Source organism: Sinocyclocheilus grahami, unplaced genomic scaffold (assembly GCF_001515645.1).
Source record: "Sinocyclocheilus grahami isolate Dianchi unplaced genomic scaffold, SAMN03320097.WGS_v1.1 scaffold726.1, whole genome shotgun sequence".
Classification (NCBI taxonomy): Eukaryota; Metazoa; Chordata; class Actinopteri; order Cypriniformes; family Cyprinidae; genus Sinocyclocheilus; species Sinocyclocheilus grahami.
In genome coordinates this window covers 76972-95661 of record NW_015505905.1, presented here as the reverse complement: position 1 = coordinate 95661, position 18690 = coordinate 76972, and the positions used below count along the sequence as shown (strand labels likewise).

The 18690-nt window shown below is 38.2% G+C and overlaps 1 protein-coding gene across 1 annotated transcript in view; it reads left to right on the top strand.

Moving 5' to 3' along the window:
- LOC107560414 (tubulin polyglutamylase TTLL7-like) overlaps nucleotides 1–18690 on the top strand; it is a 103365-nt gene that overhangs the window by 66860 nt on the left and 17815 nt on the right. The window contains exons 14-19 of the mRNA XM_016244594.1: nucleotides 4265–4427; nucleotides 6410–6735; nucleotides 9953–10078; nucleotides 13488–13568; nucleotides 14427–14587; nucleotides 17180–17353. Coding sequence (XP_016100080.1) covers nucleotides 4265–4427; nucleotides 6410–6735; nucleotides 9953–10078; nucleotides 13488–13568; nucleotides 14427–14587; nucleotides 17180–17353 — 1031 coding nt within the window. The remainder of the gene's footprint in view (nucleotides 1–4264; nucleotides 4428–6409; nucleotides 6736–9952; nucleotides 10079–13487; nucleotides 13569–14426; nucleotides 14588–17179; nucleotides 17354–18690) is intronic.

Genomic DNA, 18690 nt, shown 5'->3' with positions numbered 1-18690 from the left:
TCTGATGGCAGCTGCGTCCAACGTGGTTACTTTTGGCCTGCTGTACATGAGACCCCTACAGTGGTGGCTTAAGACCAAGGGGTTCTCCCTGAGGGGAAACCCACTTCGCATGCTCAAGGTCACACGGCGGTGCCTATGTGCCTTAGACATGAGAAGGAAACCTTGATTCTTATCTCAGGGCCCGGTGCTAGGAGCGCCTGGTCGCCGCATATGCTAGCGACGGATGCATCTCTCACTGGTTGGGAGCGGTCATGAGTGGCCGCTAGAGTCTTTGGCCAGGCTCAGGTGGACTTGTTTGTGACTCAGATGATATCGCACGGTCCCCTCTGGTTCTCTCTCTGACTCATCCAGCTCCACTGGGGGTGAATGCCATGGTACAGATGTGGCCGAGGCTTCGTCTGTATACCTTTCCCCTGATTGTTCTGCTCCCAGGAGTTCTGGCCGGACTTGAGTATGGTTCTCGGGCCTGATTTCTCTCCTCGACGGCGCTCCATGGGAGATTCCCGTCAGGAGAGATCTCCTCTCACAGGCGGAGGGCGCACCCCCGCCCGGAGCTGTGGAAGCTGTGGGTGTGGCCTCTGAGGAGGCACAACTCATAGCTTCCGGTCTCTCAACCGAGGTTGTTGAGACCATTCTCCATCCAGAGCTCCCTCTATGAGGAAACTGTACTTCTTGGTGCGAAGACCGCCAGCTCGACCCAGCTAACTGCCTGTTTGGTACAGTTCTGGAGTTCCTGCAGGCCTGTTTATCCACAGGGTTGACCCACTCCACCCTAGATGTCTTCATGGCGGCCATTGCGGCCTACCACGCCCCTCTCGGTAGCCATTCAGTGGGAAGACACGCTTTTCTTACACGTTTCCTCCGCGGTGCGCTGAGGCCGAGGCCTCCGGCCAGAGACACTTATGCTTATGGATCAGGATGCTTTTCCATAGCCTTGAGTCCTCTGACCTCCCCTCTCCTTTGGGGGTCAAGGCTCACTCCTCCAGAAGTTGGCCTTCGGGACGGCGGGCCCCGCCTACTTAAGCCACTCCGGGCTCCCTTTTCTCTCGCCTTAGTTGTGCTCTTCCACACTAGGCAGGGATTTGTAAGTCTGGTGGCGTGGGCATTCTCGTTCCCGTAGCGTTTCGATGCAGCTCGAGTTCCTGAAGGGGAACGTCTCCAGGTTACACATGTAACCATGGGTCCTTGAAGGGAATGAGACGCTGCGTCTCAGGGCCATACTTCCGGCATCCCTGCCAGCGCTTGCTTCACTCCTAGAAGCTGACGCCGGTTTCACCGCACCTGCTTTTATGCATCCTGGTCACTACATCACCCCGCCCGTGACATCTCGCCCATCCATTGGACTGATTACACATGTGATTCAGAGCGTGGTCACGTTGGAGGCATTCCCGTAGCATTTTGACGGAGCGTCTTGTTCCCTTCGGGGAACCATGGTTATATGCGTAACTTGGAGATGTTTTATTTGTAGTAAAACCATGGCTAATTTGTATTGTTTGTGTGCGTTGGTGCTCTTATTCCGAAATGGCTGAATGAATGTGCGGTAAGTGCTTTATTTAACGATGTTAAACCCACAGTCTGTGTTAAACATTTAAATATTTTTTAACAGTAACACGTTGACAGTGCGACTACTTTGAATATTAATATTTTGGCATTAGGCTACATACTGTGAAATGATGACACAGAATATGACACAGAATAGTGACTAACATATTTAATACAGATAAATAAAGGTTCATTCTGATCTTATTCATCAGATCTCACAAACACTGCAGCATCGCGTGGTGAATCACGTATGATTACCAGCACCGCTTTCTCAGATTGGTTTATGTTGGATTAAAACTTCACGTTCCGTTGAGTTTGGAAAATCATCAGAATATGTCTTCTCTGTCTCAGAAAATATCCGGCTTTTGAAATCATCCTGCAAACTCTCGTTTTATTAGGCGTTTAAGTCAACTACATGATTACAGCACACTGAAATTATACATAACTGGAAATAACTGAGCCGTAATATTTCTAAATTAAGTGCGTCACGAGGCTTAGTGCAAGTAGTCCATTAAATGGATTTAAACGTTGAATCACATGAAACATCACCAGGCTGTTGGCGCCCTCTGCAGGTATTTGTTATAATATAGGCATATTACATTATGTATTTAACAGTTGTTCAATAAAACCATGTACTTGGTTTTGATACTTTATTTGAGCCAATTATTATTGCCTATTGCTATAGTTTATATATAAATATAGTCGTATTAAAGCCTGTTTTTCACTTAGTTCTATTTGTATTACTAAAACATACTTGTCAAAATAATCAGTAGATTACTTGATTAGCAAACTAATTGTTAGTTAAACCCTAGATTTGTTAAAACATTTCAAAATATAACTGCATTGTTCTACTTTTTGTAATTAAAAGACAAATATTTTGTCATTCAAATATTTCTTAAAGTATTAAAACATTGTCTCGTTCTATTGAACCAAGTATATGCACTTTGTCTCATCTCGTGAGCTAAGTTTATTGTCACACCCCTAGTGTTGATAAGCGGTGATATAGCTCATAATTTTCCAAGTGTATCATATAGCCTAGCTTTCATTCTTCAGGTCAATCATATATTCATGAAAAAAAAACTGTTTGAATAAGGAAAGCGATAACTTCGCCGTAGTATCCTTTCAAATTTTAAAGTTGCCACAGTCATTGCATTCTTTGCATGTGCTGCACTTCATTTGTATAATTTGTTTTATTAGTTTATATATTAGAATTTGAAAGACAATAACAATATTTTTGATAAGTGATAAGTGAGATCTGATTTTAGTCCTTGAAAACCAAAAGAGTAGTGCTTGAAAAGTCCTTGAAAGTCCTGGAATTTCATTTTGCAGTATCTGTGTGAACCCTGTTTAAGTTACCAATTCTTGGAGCATTTTATTTTGTTGTTGTTAATTGAACTGAACTGTAGTTTTCTGTAGTAAAATGTCTTTATATATTTCCTATTTTATATTCATTTCCTAGTATTTAATTTACTATTATTTCTTTTGAACAAAGCAATTTCAGAACTTTCATGTTTTAGATTATAGGTCATCTTGTACCCTGTCAAGGACAAAGCTAACCAGCAAAACTTGGTATCAAAAGCATCCTAAATGTTACATGTGTTTGCATTATAGTGAGTAACCTTTCCTGGTATTGCTGTTTCAAATATCCCACCATAATCTCTAGTCTGAGCCTGTCAAGGGCTAATAACAAGGGCAGATATATTACTAGTTAGTTTCAAGGAAAATCATTTTCAAATAATGTTCTTTTTTTTGCCAAATAACCCTGTGTATGTGTCCACCCCCGCAACCCCCCAACCCTGGAAAAAAGTTCAGGTTCAGGATTTTTTTTTTCGCTTTAACCCCTGTAATAGTGAGAATTATGGACACTAAAGTGTTACCAATATTCTTATTAACTCAACAAAGTATTTAAGTGAGAAGTGTACATAAAAAGCATGCATTTTAAGGTTAGACTTTAAATTTTGATATTAAATCCACTATTGTATTGTTTATAAATGTTCTACAGTCTATACACAGTATTAAGTTCAATTACATAAGTAACTAATTAAATTACAGAAAAAATAAGAGTAATCCCTTACTTTACTTTTTCAAGGGAAAAGTAATTAAATTACAGTAACTAATTACTTAGTAATTAGTTGCACCCAATACTGGCAAAATGTAGGTTTGATTTCAGCAGTATCTGCTCGGATGGATTGGAACACTCTAACAGTGCCATTACAGGGCCATCTGGAATAATCTGACTAGACAGAAATTAAGCAACTGAAATAGTCACAAGCAGTTCCTCTTAAAAATGCCAAGGAGAGCAGGATCTCTCCGAATTCTTTCAAAACTCTGTTGGAGATTATGTCCAAAGTGTTAATTTAGACAGAGCTTTGAGCCAAATTGGAGTTGAAAAGGTGAAATGAGTGCATTCAGAAGGCTAATAGTCAGTACTTCCCAAGTGTCAGACAGATATTCGATTCTTTGTTCAATACTTCTTGAAGGACATAATAGATTAGTTCCCCTGACATGCAATGTGTGTGTTTCAGAACAAATGAACATGTTTCTGCAGTGACGTTAATCAAGACTTGGTGTGTCAGGCTTGTATCACTGCCGCCCTTCCATTCTGCCGTCAGTGGCAAGCGTTAATTGGACTCGAGGTGGAAGCTCAGGAACTGGCATTTTTCTAGGATCTTCTCTCATCATCTATCCCTGCGGGTGTGTTTGTGTGATTGTTTGTCTGTAGGTCCTGTCATCCATGCCTGAGAGCAGCCCGATGCCCCGAGGGCACAGGGAGCCTGAAGACTCTTCGGCCAGCTGCAGCGACAGCAGCTCTGCTTCCGACGCTGATGGAGAAGATGAGAGCAGCAGCATCACGCAAGAGAAATTCAATCGCCCAGAACGCTCCAGTGAGTTCTTTCTCTGGGCCTGTGAAAGAAAGAGGTCTGGGAGCTGCTATTGACCTTTTTCCACAGGTTATTGTTTTCTCAAAATGGTTCCAGTGCCATATCTGGAAGAAACCGTAGATCAGGAGAATGTAAAATTTTACTTTATTTTCAAAGTTTTTATTTATTGATTTTTTAATATGGAGTCAGTCAATTTTTTTTATGGTTTTGAAGATATAAATCTCTTATGCTGACCAAACTTATTTGATTAAATATTCAATAAAAACAGTAATGTTGTGAAATATTTAAAATAACTGTTTATAATTATAAAATATTTAAAAAAATTTAATTTATTCCTCCAACGGAAAAGCTGATTTTCAGTCTTTACTGTCACCTTTGATCAATGTAATTTATCTTTACATATACTACAAGATTGATTGATTGACAGGTGATGTCGTGAGAGGTCCCTCGGCTCTCATGCGCTGCAGCTTTAATGAGCTTTTCTGATGTTTCAGTCCGCTGGTTTAAAGGGAGACTGGACGCTCAGCTCGGGGAAAGCACAGGTTGGGGAGAAGTTCAGAGGAGCACTTCTGGTGTACCTTGAAAACTGTGCAAACAAGCCCCGAAAAATGTTTGTTTTAAAGTAGAGGTGTTCCTTGGGGTCCAGCATCCTACACAGTCTTTATATATACTGTATATAGATGTTTTTGAAGCTGCGCTCACTATTCCTCCATGTGATGTTTTTCAGAAATATGGTTCAATAAAGGCTTGAGATTATTAGATTTATTTTTTCTTTTTCAATAAATGGTCATGATAGGAGTTGCTAAACCTTAAGAATTTTTTTGTCCACTTGTCAAATTGTTGTTATTGCTTATTTTTTAAACAGAGGTTTGCCATTTTTGCAACCTTGTTACATAAATTGAAGAAACGTCTAAAAACATTGTAAAACTAAAATGTGTGGAATGTAATCATTTTCTTGCTATAAACAATTAACAAACCAATTTAAATTACATTACAATATTTAAGCCAAAATGAAATAACTAGAATTTAAAGAATTTTATAATTTCAATTCAATGATACTGTTTATTTTCCACCTTGCACTAAAAGTGTAAAAATGTACATCCTTAACTTGAGTTTCACTGTTCTATGCAATATTTTTAATGAGAGGGGAAATCATGTACAGGCTTGTCCACAAAATATGGGACACCGCTAAATACAATGTTTCTGTTAACAGTTAACAATACTTTTTCCAAAATGATTTGAACAATTAGTTTACTAGCTTATATCATGATTTGATCATGATGATCATGACAAACTGGGGTAGGACAGGCCAAAATGTTATGCTATGATAATTTTGTGTATATATAGTTTATAGTTCAGTAATGGAGAACTAGTTTGTACCCTATTTTTGGAAAGTGCCATAGATTGTGCAGTATATTGATTATCCAGGCCTGACACAGTTGAAGCCATGCCTTTTCCATTAGCCACTGAAAGAGGGACAAAGCAACAAGCTGACAGCTTTATTTGGTCTGCGAGGGGTCGCTGGTGATTGGGTTGCTGCCGGAGGGGGCTTTGGGCCATTCTGGGGTGACATTGTTTGCCCCCTTTGCCCCACACCACCCTGAGGCCATCTGCGATAGTCCGAGCTAAGCTGCTATAATACCGCATTTGGCAACTCCTTCCCTCAAGATTCACGGATGAAGCGGTGATGCCGCTGGCTAGCTCACAAACTGGAGGTCATTCAAAATCGTAGATTTGTCTGTATGTGTGTTTCAATTCACTGTCTGGCCTGAGTTGGAAACTTGACAGCCACTCAGGCCTGCAGGATGATCACATGGTGAAGTGATTAATTAAAAAGCTTTTTTGTTGGTTATTAGATTTCCGATGCTAGACTTAATTTCCAAGAGTGTGTGTGTGTGTGTGTGTGTGCGTGTGTGTGTGTGTGTGTGTGTGTGTGTGAGAGTGTGTTTTAAATTGAAGTCAAATGCTTTGGTTCTTTGTTTTAGGTCGTGTTCATTGGAAACCTGCCCCTAAACCAATGCGAGGTCCTTCCTCCTCGCCCAATCTTTCCGGGCTCATCCGCCGCTCCATGTCCTGTCCGCGCTCCATATCCTCTCTGACTGCGCAGTCACCTACCAATGAGACCAGACGGCCAAAAACAGCCACTCACATGGCTAATGCATCGACTGCGGCCGCTCAAACAGCAGCCACCATAACGCAGATGACCCCGATTCGATCCCACATGGCATGTCGCTCCCATTCGCTCAGTCGCAACAGTTCTACAAACAGAGTTCCACACAGCAGCAGTCTAGGTGCCATTCACCCCAATACGGCAAGTAACAGATTTCTCTCTATCGCACACAGGGAATATTCACAAATTACCATACTGCTCGTTCTATTCATGCAGAATGTGCCCTGCAATTCCATATGCATTGATTACCCAGTCAAAAGATTGCATTTGTCTGAATTTGCAATATACAACCAGTGCACACGACTGTATGTGGAATTAAGTATCCCGCAAAGCAATGACCTGACCTTTCATTTCCAGCTTGATGAATGAACAGGAAGTTCCAGTTCCAGCTTAATTTACACCCCTATCAGAAAAAGGGAAACATAAAGTGTATTTTGCATAATGGAAATTAGATTTAGAGTTTTTAGATAATGAGAGTTTTTAGATTCTTGTACTGTGACTTTATATTCATGACAGTTAAGCACGTTTTCAAATTCTCAATATATCTAATTATTCAAAATATCTGAAAAAGATATGATACATATTATATTATTATACTATATCATGGCAGTGCTTCTTGCCATTAATATATGCTCATTTAAAAAAAATAACTAAATGATATATATCAGAAATAAGAATTCTGATTAGAATCACCACTGAGAGAATACAATTACTTTACAATTACCTATTCATTTTCTTGTTTTGATTTTGGGGAAAAAGTTTTTTTTTTTTTTTCATGAACCTCTCTTTCGCATGGTTGCATGTTTGCAGTGCCTCAATATATAATTGTACTGACCAAAGATATTTTTTACATCCCACCATTTCCCCCATCCCCAAAATGGTTGCTATAAAGCAAAAGCTACATAATTTATTGGATGGGAAATAAGTGAAAATTAGTCATTTTGGATACTGCTATAGACACTACTGCAGCATAGAGTAAGCATTACACTAGTATTTCATCCTGAACATAGACTATATCTACACAGACACATCTATCATTTTCTTTACCCTAGATGTCCTCTCGAGAATCTGAACAGATGTTCACAAAGATGGCTGATTTAGAGAAGATCTGGCAACACACAACCTGTAAAAATGACAAATATAATTTTTATTTTCCCATCGCTATCCTGAGTCATTCTAATCCATCAAACAATAGAGATTCAACACACGCACAAACACATAATCAGTCACACTGTGTTTTCATACTCTGATCGTTCCTTCTCGTTCTCTCACTCTCTCTGGGCACACCTTGGAGAGGAAAATCAGTCATATTGTGGAAAAAATTGGGAGTGTGAAGCTAAATTGGGCCTGTATTTACGGGCACATTCATCTCGTGAATACCAGCACTCCCCCTTGTTCAAACTCTCTCATTAAGGAATATTAATCAGGAAAAACAGCACACACACTTATGCTCTGTTTAATAAGACTTTAGATTGTGTTTAGCAAGACGGACTACTAAAGCTACATGCTCTTTTCAGAGTAATTGTATATAGACTGCATGATCATCAAGTTAATAAGGCTTCATTTTCTAATAATGGAACCTGGTTAATTAGGATTTGTGCTCTTTCCTCAAAACTCTTCTAATACTTGGAGTTTGTGCTGTGTTTGTAGGACTCTGATAAGACTAAGTTTTTTGCTCAGTATATGAAGCCTTGAATATGATAAATCTCAGGAAAACATGTCCATCATAGTGTACTCGTCAAAATTTACAGATTCTTTAGTATTACTATTTTCCACATTTTAGAATAACAGTAAAAACACACAAAACTATGAAAAATCTAAATATCAAGATTTCAAAAAAGCAACCAGCCTCTTTCACTCATGATTTTTTTTAGCAGTATTAAAAGGACTATTTACTGCATGCTAGGCACCTGGCTGTTTTTTCCCCCCTAAACCAGCCAGTCCAACTCATCTTTATGAAATAAATATACATAATTCATTGGAAGGCACAATTTGGAATTTATATTCTACACTAAAACTGGTAACCTGCAGTTGTCACCTTAAAGGGATAGTTCACCCAAAAATGAAAATGTAATGTTTATCTGCTTACCCCCAGGGCATCCAAGATGTAGGTGACTTTGTTTCTTCAGTAGAGCACAAACGAAGATTTTTAACTCAAACCGTTGCAGTCTGTCAGTCATATAATGACAGTCAATGGGCTCCACGGCTTTGAGAGTAAAAAAAAACATACACAGACAAAACCAAATTAAACCCTGCGGCTTGTGACGATACATTTAGGTCTTAAGACATGAAACGATCGGCCTGTGCAAGAAACTGAACAGTATTTATATCATTTTTTACCTCTGATCCACAGCAATATCCAACTGTCCTGAGCGCGTTCACAACAATCGGCGCGTGACGCGTGTACGTGCTCTGGCATAGTAGACAGATATATATAAGTAGATTCCTCATTAGTGACTGTTTCTATGGGCAGCGATACGTTCCAAAATGGCGGACGCGTCAACGTATCTGGAGCGGTCGAATAGGGCATCTATACATATCTATGATAGTAGACGCATGTGCGGAAGCGATCTGTCGCGCGTATACGTCACTCATTATTTACACAGTGCAGAGAGATTGTGGACGTGTTCACTGGCACTGCGATGATCTAAAGATATTTAGAAGTACAGGTCATCACAATGGAAGATAATTTTGATATATCATCAGACAACGTGGAATTTTTTTGCCCGACCATATTTATTTGACGTCACACGCCGGATGTTGTGAATGCGCTCAGGACAGTTGGATATTGCGGTGGATCAGAGGTAAAAAATTATATAAATACCGCACAGTTTCTTGCACAGACCGATCGTTTAGTGTCTTAGGACATCAATGTATCGTCACAGGGTTTAATTTGGTTTTGTTTGTGTATTTTTTTTTTTACTCTCAAAGGTGTGGAGTCCATTGACTGCCATTATATGACTGACAGACTGCAACGGTTTGAGTTAAAAATCTTTGTTTGTATTCTACTGAAGAAACAAAGTCACCTACATCTTGGATGCCCTTGGGGTAAGCAGATAAACATAACATTTACATTTTTGGGTGAACTATCCCTTTAAGGAGCTATTGCTATCTGATCTAACCCTAATATTTAATTTTGTTGGTATAACTAAAGGTTAGGTAATAACTAAGGTTTCACGGTTTCTGAAACCTTATTTCTAGAAAGTAAAGATCACTGTTTTCTTCTCACAGCGAGCAGTCAGGCACCATATGAACGCACTGCTGCGATGGCCGAAACAAACCTGATGACTGCAGAGAAAAGACGTCCCGCTCAATAATTCATCTTTATTGTGTTGGTTCTTTGCATGTGCGGGTGTAGGGGGAGACCCTGCTGAGTAAAGAGCAGGAGGCCGAGCTGATGCAGCAGACACTGGCTGCGCTCGGGGAGATGAGGATTCGTTACCCGGGGAAGAGCGAGGAGGAGGCCGAGGCTGTGTTGGATGAGGTGAGACATGCAGCTGAGAGAAAGCGCTCGGTCAGGGCAGGCACACCGGCTGCTCTGTTCCCCTCATTCCCCGAACTCATTTGAGGACGTCCGAGCCGTTCGCAGCGTCTCTCGTTGTATGTAGAGTCATTAGCCGTCCACCTGTATGCTTAATGAGATCCATTAGCTGTCTGCGCAGAAACACAGCTGTCCAATAGCACCTGTTTAAGACACTTTCCAGCATTCATTTACACCGGCCCTTTTTACACCGATAGATCTGGTGTACATCTGCACATTAACAATTATGGAAACAGCATTTAGAAGGAGAAGCACAATTGAACTGATGCCGCTCTATTACCGGAGCTGTGAAATTGTAATTGGCGCCTTCCATGCACACGGTACACTTTGGTAATTATTTTATTTTAATCCATTAGAGGCACACTATTAGGTGTGTTAGGTAAACTCTTATCTAACATAAAATTAATCTAGTGTGAAAAGTAGCTAGTTTTAAACACACTGAATGCCTGAAATCACCCCGACCCCTGTGAAGGTAGAAGTATAGCCAAACCCGAAAGCTTTTAGATTAGAATTTTGAGAACTTGTACAATACATATTTGTAAGTTGAAATTTACACTTACAGCTCTGATGTGAAAAGCTGAATGTTTTGATTTACACATAGACAATTATCAAAACACAGCTGCAGTGAAATAGTTTCACATAAAGATAGACACAAAGGTGTATTGTACGTATATTTACTTTTGCACTTGTTACTTTCACGGCCGCTGGTTGGCACTTACAACCTCTCAAATCTTACATTACAACCTTACAGTACAATCTTAGTGCCTTAAAGGGATAGTTCACCCAAAAATGAAAAATGTGCCTGTGTTTTACTCACCCTCAAGGCATCCTAGGCGTGTCTGACATTCCTCTTTCAGACAAACACATCCGGAGTTATATTCGAAATTGTCCTGTCTGTTCCAGTCTGTATATTTGCAGTGAATGGTGCCCCTGTTTCTGAATCTGAAAAAAGTCTATCCATCCATCATGAAACTGCTCCACCTGGCTCCGGGTGTGTTAATAAAGGCCTTCTGAATCGAAACGATGCATTAGTTTAAGAAAAATGTTGATTCTTAAAACTTTATAAACTGTAATGTCCAGCTTCCGGTCGCTCAAGCAGGTGCGTTCACGACAAGGCGGTCGATCATATGACGTAGGCGTAACGAACGCAGCCTAATTTTCATTTTTTGGTGAACTATCCCTTTAATTTCCGCTGCTACCTTTGTAATATCCCTGTTGCAAAACTCACTTGTGCACTTGTAAATGAGCAAAACCCGGGATGGGGCGAGGAATAAAGCTGTTTTTTGGTCAATGTCTGAAATTTTTAAATGCGTAAGTATCAATTATTTGTAAAACGCTAGGAAGTAATTGACATAAATATTATTGACAATTTTCACATCTCTATAAATTGATATAGTGATAAATGGAAGCTGCAACAAATATAATTCTTGCATGATTATTTGCTGTATTAGAAAACAAAAGAAAATATCCAAGATAGTATTTCTATTACTTTACAAAAGAGAAAATAATGTTGAGAGATTGATTATGTTGATCAGAGGAGAGAATGATGTCAAATTTACCATCAGCTGTTGTATTAGAAACACAGTTTTATGTCATTTAATGCAAAGGTAATATAACACGAAGTATAGTTATACATGTACTGTACATTAATTCATTTCAAAATATAAATATAAAAATAACTTTGCTAGAATTGTGATGTTAATAACTTTGGAAACTCATCATCACAGTCTGTGAAAAGTCCATTACCCTTCACTCTGGTATGTTAAGTCTCTACATTCATCTTGGCATTCAGGTATTATCTAGTGAAGAAATGATGCAACATCTTATACAGTATATGTACTATATTGCATATATATTACAGTTTGAGAGTCACATGGCTGTACCAGCTTTTTATTAAATTAAAAAGCTAAAGGATGGGAATATGTTGCACCATGTTATATAATGACAGTCATAAAGACACAACTGAAAATGAAACAGGAAGAAAAATACTTACCAATATAGTGCATAGTTAGGGTGTAATGGACCAAAAGCTAATCTTAACCCTATGCCCAACACATAAAATTCACATTGCACTCAGAAAGAAAGAAAAAATGATGGATTGTGTATTGTATTCATCAGAATACTTTATTTTGGTAGACCTATTCTGCTAACCCCAACCTAACAGTCTACTAATACGCTAATGAGAGTTAACATGTGGTTGCAAATTAATTAGTTAAGTTAGTTGACAGTTACAAAGTTACTTATAGTTAGTAGAATGCTGTAGCCACTAAATTATGCTTTTTTAAAAAAAAAAAGCTTGGCAATGTACAAAGAAAGAGCAAGAAAGAGTTTTAAGTTTTTCCTGCTGTATCCTAATAATACTTATAAGGCAAATGCAGACTGATTAAAAAGACATTGCAAACTATAAACTGCTATGAAAGGTGAACTAAACCTTTCAGCTTCACATGCATGGTGGGGAACCAACATTTAGTCCCAAACTAGCCGACTCCTGCTTATTTAATCTGTATTTAGACATGACAGATGTTGGTAACAGGAACGCAAAAATCGCAAACCTCTTATTAAAGGAATAGAAAATAAAAGCAGCTCATATAATATTTAGTTTGACCTCCTGAGATTGACGATCAACATTTTGAAGGTTAAGCATCTCGTTTCTCTGACACTGGTGAAAAAACGAAAATAAAACGATTTTAGAATAACTCTCAAATTTTGAGAGCCTTTCCTGTAAGTGTTTGTAATTAATATTTTTCAATGTTTTTGGTCTAATTCACAGTCTAAATGAGTTATTAATGATAAGGAAGATAAATGATAAATATGACTATATTTATGCCATCGTCTCACACTCAAAACATGGACATAGTTCATCTACTCGTTTTAGTGCCGTGTACGAGAATGTATTCACTAGAAGCGGCGTTCACTGGTGCATGCTGTGCCACCGGGATTCAGTGAGAAGAGTGGGTATATTTTATTGATAATGTAAATGATGTAAATATATTCAAACATTCAGATCAATGTTCCAAAATGTAAAAAATGTATATGTGGGGAGAGAACCCATGTGAATAGACTGTTCTTATTCAAGGTCCTTGTGTTTGTAAAATAAAAGAAAGATGCCTGCAGAAAACAGATGGATGGATGGATGGATGGATGGATGGATGGATGGATGGATGGATGGATGGATGGATGGATGGATGGATGGATGGATGGATGGATGGATGGATGGATGGATGGATAGATAGATAGATAGATAGATAGATAGATAGATAGATAGATAGATAGATAGATAGATAGATAGATAGATAGATAGATAGATAGAAATGCATATTACAATAATAAAATTTGTCGTTTGACCCTTTAGATTCTGAACAACTGGAAATACCATAAACCAAAAGTGGCGTCTTACTGGCTGGTGAAGTTAGATGCCACCAAACAAAGAAAGGTGAGTGAACTTAATATGCATGGAGTTATACAAGGTGAAACACTAAACACTCAATTATTTTTTGATACGCTGGAGTTTTTCAGCTGAGTCTCAGGTGACCAAAGTGTATGGTGGATGAAAAAAAATGGAGGTCTTCAAAAATGCCATTTGGATCTGCCTTAACAGAGCACATGATGCAACAAATTGAAACAGTTCAAAGGCACTCAATTTCAGCTCTATTACAGTAGTGAACAACAGGTGGTTACAGCAGGTTACAGGTGTTTTGATTTGACACAGTAGGGCGGACGTTGTAGGGTAGGCATGACAGACTGATATAATGAGGGATTGTCTCGTTCCACAAGCTGATTATCTGCCGAGGTTTGAGGGATCAATCAGAATAGAGTTAACATGTCTCATACGGGGCCATTAAATCAGGCATATTGTTGAAAGTCACATCACAGATGTCGACGAGCAGAATAACTGAGGGAGAGGGAAGAGGAAGATGGGCGGAAACTCGCTGAGAATCCTGACATTACTCTTTGTCTGAATTTTACTGTTCACATACCCCTCCAGTATCTTTGGGAAGTCTGATTTATTTTAGCAGATCGGTTCGTTAGAACGATTCATTTCGATAAATGATTCACTGATTCAATTGAATATTCTGCCCAGAAGTTCCTGCATTTTTTGTAGCAAAAATAAATATTTAAACTATGTTACTGTATTCATAGCTATACTTTTTATTCTGCTATAAACATCAGTGGGATTTAGAGTTTTTGCTTTTTTCAATATAAAATTCTGTCGCTGCGAGATCTTCTGTGTGAACATTGCGTACTACTTTCTGTGGTATTTTAGCCACTTTTACTTATCTGATTATTTCAGGTTTTGGATATTGTCCATACCAACATCCGCTCAGTGCTTCAGAGGATTTGGAGTGAACCAGATGTGGAGAGTCTACGACTTTATCGCCTTTTCAACCGCGTGTTTAACCGTCTGCTCTGGAGTCATGGTCAGGGGCTCTGGAACTGCCTTTCCAGCTCTGGGTATGAGACTTTTATTTTGCCTTAAAAGTGGACATGACATTAGAATGAAGTCTATTTGCATTTACTTTATTACTTTGCACTTCTAGCACATCATTTGATTTATTTTTTATATTTTAACAGTTTATTGAACTGTTGTGTAAAAGCAATATCACACCAGCGATCGTACCGTCAGTCAGAACATCAATACGACTGTGATTTACTGTGGCCAAATCAAAACATTGTGATATTGCCTAATTGTATGTGTCAGAAATATATATTTTGCCAAAAATACAGTAATTTTAGTGGTAAGGCCACAGTAGTGTGTAAATTGGCAAGAGCTTCTCCAGCTCTACAAAGAATAATAAGCTGTGTCATGTCTGGTTTTAAATATCCTTCATTCATTAATTATTTGACTTGTAAATGTCACATAAAATGGGTTGGAAGAGCGTTTAATGTAAAAAGACATTTAGACAGAACATAACCCCAGCCACGAGAAAAATGGTCTCTCTTTTGTCTTTATTGACTCAATTGTGAGTCTTTATATAGACTTTTACTTCCTTAGAGAGTCACACATAGAAGCATACACGCTTGCTGTTATTATACACATAGAGCCTTACATGCTGCGATTTTATCAGCTATGAGCGCAAACAGTGGGGACACCTTCTTATTGACCGCCTTCCTCCCTCTAGTCATTGTGAGCACTTCTCAGGGGCTTTGTGTGGCCCAATCACTCTTGAAATTGCCACAGAGTGAAGGATGTTATATAGCCAGGTTTAGACCAATTGGAGTTGATGAGAGCGAACACAGCTCTAGGGGATTAGTGGCAGTGCCAGCGACCCATGCTGCTTCTGTTTAATCAGGGACTGACGTGTGAAGGTGGCCCGTGAGCCGTTAGCACGGCAAGGGGATAGCAGTGGGAGAGCACTGTAGAGCCTCCCTGCCTGTAATGTACAATTCAGATCCCTAGAAGTTACATTTCATCATCTCTACAATGAAACCTCATCTCCTCCACCAAGGCTTTAAAGAGAAAATACTTTTTATCGTTTCTTTCTTCAACAAGAGCCAAACGAACGAGAATCAAACCTTTTAACCTTCCTCATGGTTTGTTCCAGCAGTGGCTATCGTTGTAAAAGCTGGCTCATATTGCCTCTATAGTGGTTTATATGAAAGTAAAAATATAAAGTTTAAAAATTGGTACTTAATCAGAATTTTGTCTTATTTTCCAGTGAAAATATGTCAACATCAACCTTCACTGAAAAAATGATACAGTGGACCAAAACTGTAAAACAACTGTAATCTGTTACAGTCAAATTTATTTGTCTCAAATTGTATTTAGGATTTGGTTCAAATCTTAAAATTTTATTTAATATTAATAAAAAATATTTGTTCTCGGAAAGACAAAAACACAGAATATTTGTTATAAAGATCATACTGTATACTGAAAAAGGGTGTTGGATTTACATGATTTAATAATGCATTGGTTGTACTTGAACTAACTAAGTAACTAATTTGTTCACACGAGCAGATTAAGTAGTGTCGAAGTGATTTTATACAGATATATACTTTTGGTCACATCACTGAATATTGTAACATGGTATAAACTAGCAACAAAGACATGCATATATATATATAGACATGCATGCAAGGTCAAAAAACACTTTCATTGTCTTATAATATGCATTTATTTTTATCTTACTTGCTCAACGACTCCCAAACGATTCGCTCAACGATTCATTTTTCCAAACCCCTCTTTTGCATGATGTTAATTTGCGGTGATTGGTCCGATTGGTCTCATTGTCATTTCATCATGCCTGTAATGCCTGATAAAGCAGCGTTTGTGAGCGCAGTGCTGCTTTGTGTACAGAGTTACCGGGGAAATGGCTATTCTTACTGCTCCAAAAGCAGCACCTAGTGGCAAAGAATGAATTTGCATTTTCATTCAGACCAATGCGAAAAGACCAACAAGTGGGCGGGCAATATGCTAATGTTTAATGTTCACGTCAACATGAAACGGCTTGGGATTCGTTTTAAAAACGAATCGTTTCAATGATTCAGAGTCGAGAGACTATAACTTTATACATGGGGCATTTTCAGATTTGAAATTTTGCGGGAAGTTTTCATTCACTTAGAGCTGTGTTACACACTGCATGAAAGGTAATTTTCAAAAACCCATATTAGGGGCACTTTAATACATTATTTATAAAAATGACATAACGAATAAACATAGAATTGTGTGAAAATACAGAGTGAGAAGGGTTACACATTTGACTAGGATGAAGTTATTATTATTAAAGAGGTTTAAGCGGAGTTTTCAGTTGCCACACAACATTGCAACCATTCAATCTTTTTATGTTTTGAATCTTATTTTAGGTGATTTCTTTTGTTTTTATTAAGTAGCTCATATATTTTCGTTTTTCTTATATTTTGGTCTGTGTCCATCAAGACCCAAAATAAAAAAGATAATATAATTGAAATGAAACTTTTTCTGTTAAATTTCCAGCAAAATATATTGTCATTATTTTACTTTGACATAAATTATGCATACCATGTTATATATGTTGCTGCCACCCACTCTGAGGCTGTAGGATTTCTGTATGTATTTTTCTTCAGCAGGTCATCATGGGAGAGTGTTTTCAGTAAGAGCAGTGAGGTGGTGACCGCGCAGGAGCTGAGGTGCTGCCAGCGTGTCGTACAGTTGTGCAGAGACTGTCTGCTTGTAGTCTACAAGTTTGTGGCTGACTCCCGTGGTTCTCTCAGTGGACTTAGCCCAGACTGGGACGACACAAGGTATAGTCACTTCCTCAAGCACCCATGATCACTCTGCTTGCTATAAGAACAAACTGACAATCACATCACCATTAGTACAGTTAACACCGCAGAACAGCATTTAATATGAAAGTTCAATAACGAAAGAAAATGAAGTGATTAATTGCATCATGCAACCTCATTTAAAGCATCTAAAACTTTTGCAAACTCTGGGACTAAACTCTACAGATACTGCATTCATGTCACGTTGAATTTACGGAAATTATGAGATGACAAAACAGAGATTGGGACACATTTTGTTTTTATGGCAATGCTCACTTTTCTTTCTAATGACAGCAAAAATTTAATACATTCTTTCCCCTTCCTTAAAATATTGAAAAATACTGAAATGTAACATGTGGCACTGGCTATAATAATTTTACATGCAAATATCAAGTTTGCTAACTGTTTGTTGTTTTTATATGATGTCACAATAGGCGAATTCACTGCTTTTTCCATGCAGTATTTCATGACAAACACTTGTATTTAATGGTCAATATCGCTGTAGGGTGCCTGTACATAAATAACTCATTTGCCATGATAACTTAACAAAAAAAAAATGACTATGAAAGGGTGTGTTATATTAGGCTAAGTTTTTATATTCATAACAAAAGCATTACTTGACTCTTTAGATACATTTTCTAGATTTTTTTTTTTTTAGTTTTGTGTAAGAGGATGCGTGTTATTTTGCTATGTCCCATGCACTGATCATTAAATTTGAATGATAGTAGAATACTGTCAAATAATACAATTTTTAAATTGTGTTCTCCTATTAATATTTTGTTAAATAAGAGATTACTCAATTTGAGTGTATTGTTCATTTGGTAATAAAAACAATATTTTTATTTAATAAAAAAGAAGAGTTTATCCATGTCCCTTGAATGGTTGTCCACCCTGTCGTATTGGGGAATCCGCCCCTTTAAGAAAAGGCCATCCCCTTTAGTGACATCAGGACAACAGATTTTTTGTCTCTTCAGTGGCGGGAATTTCAACGGCTGAGATGAGTAAGTTGGTGACTTTGCAAATGACAAATTTTCTTTTGTATGAGTTTGCTTACTTGCTTTGCCAAAGCTTAACATGTCCACCCTGTTGGCATAAAATATGCCAGAAGTGATTAGAATTATCAAAATATGTAAGTTTAAATATACCAAATTCTCTTCAACAACCAGACTAACTATTTAGCTAGGTTGTTGTAAGCTAATATGCTAATTGAAGCTCAATATGTCATCCACTTAGACTCGATAGGGTGGATATACACATGCCAGGGTGGACATAGCATTCATTTGTAGTTAATATTGCTAAAAACTAAAATGAATGGG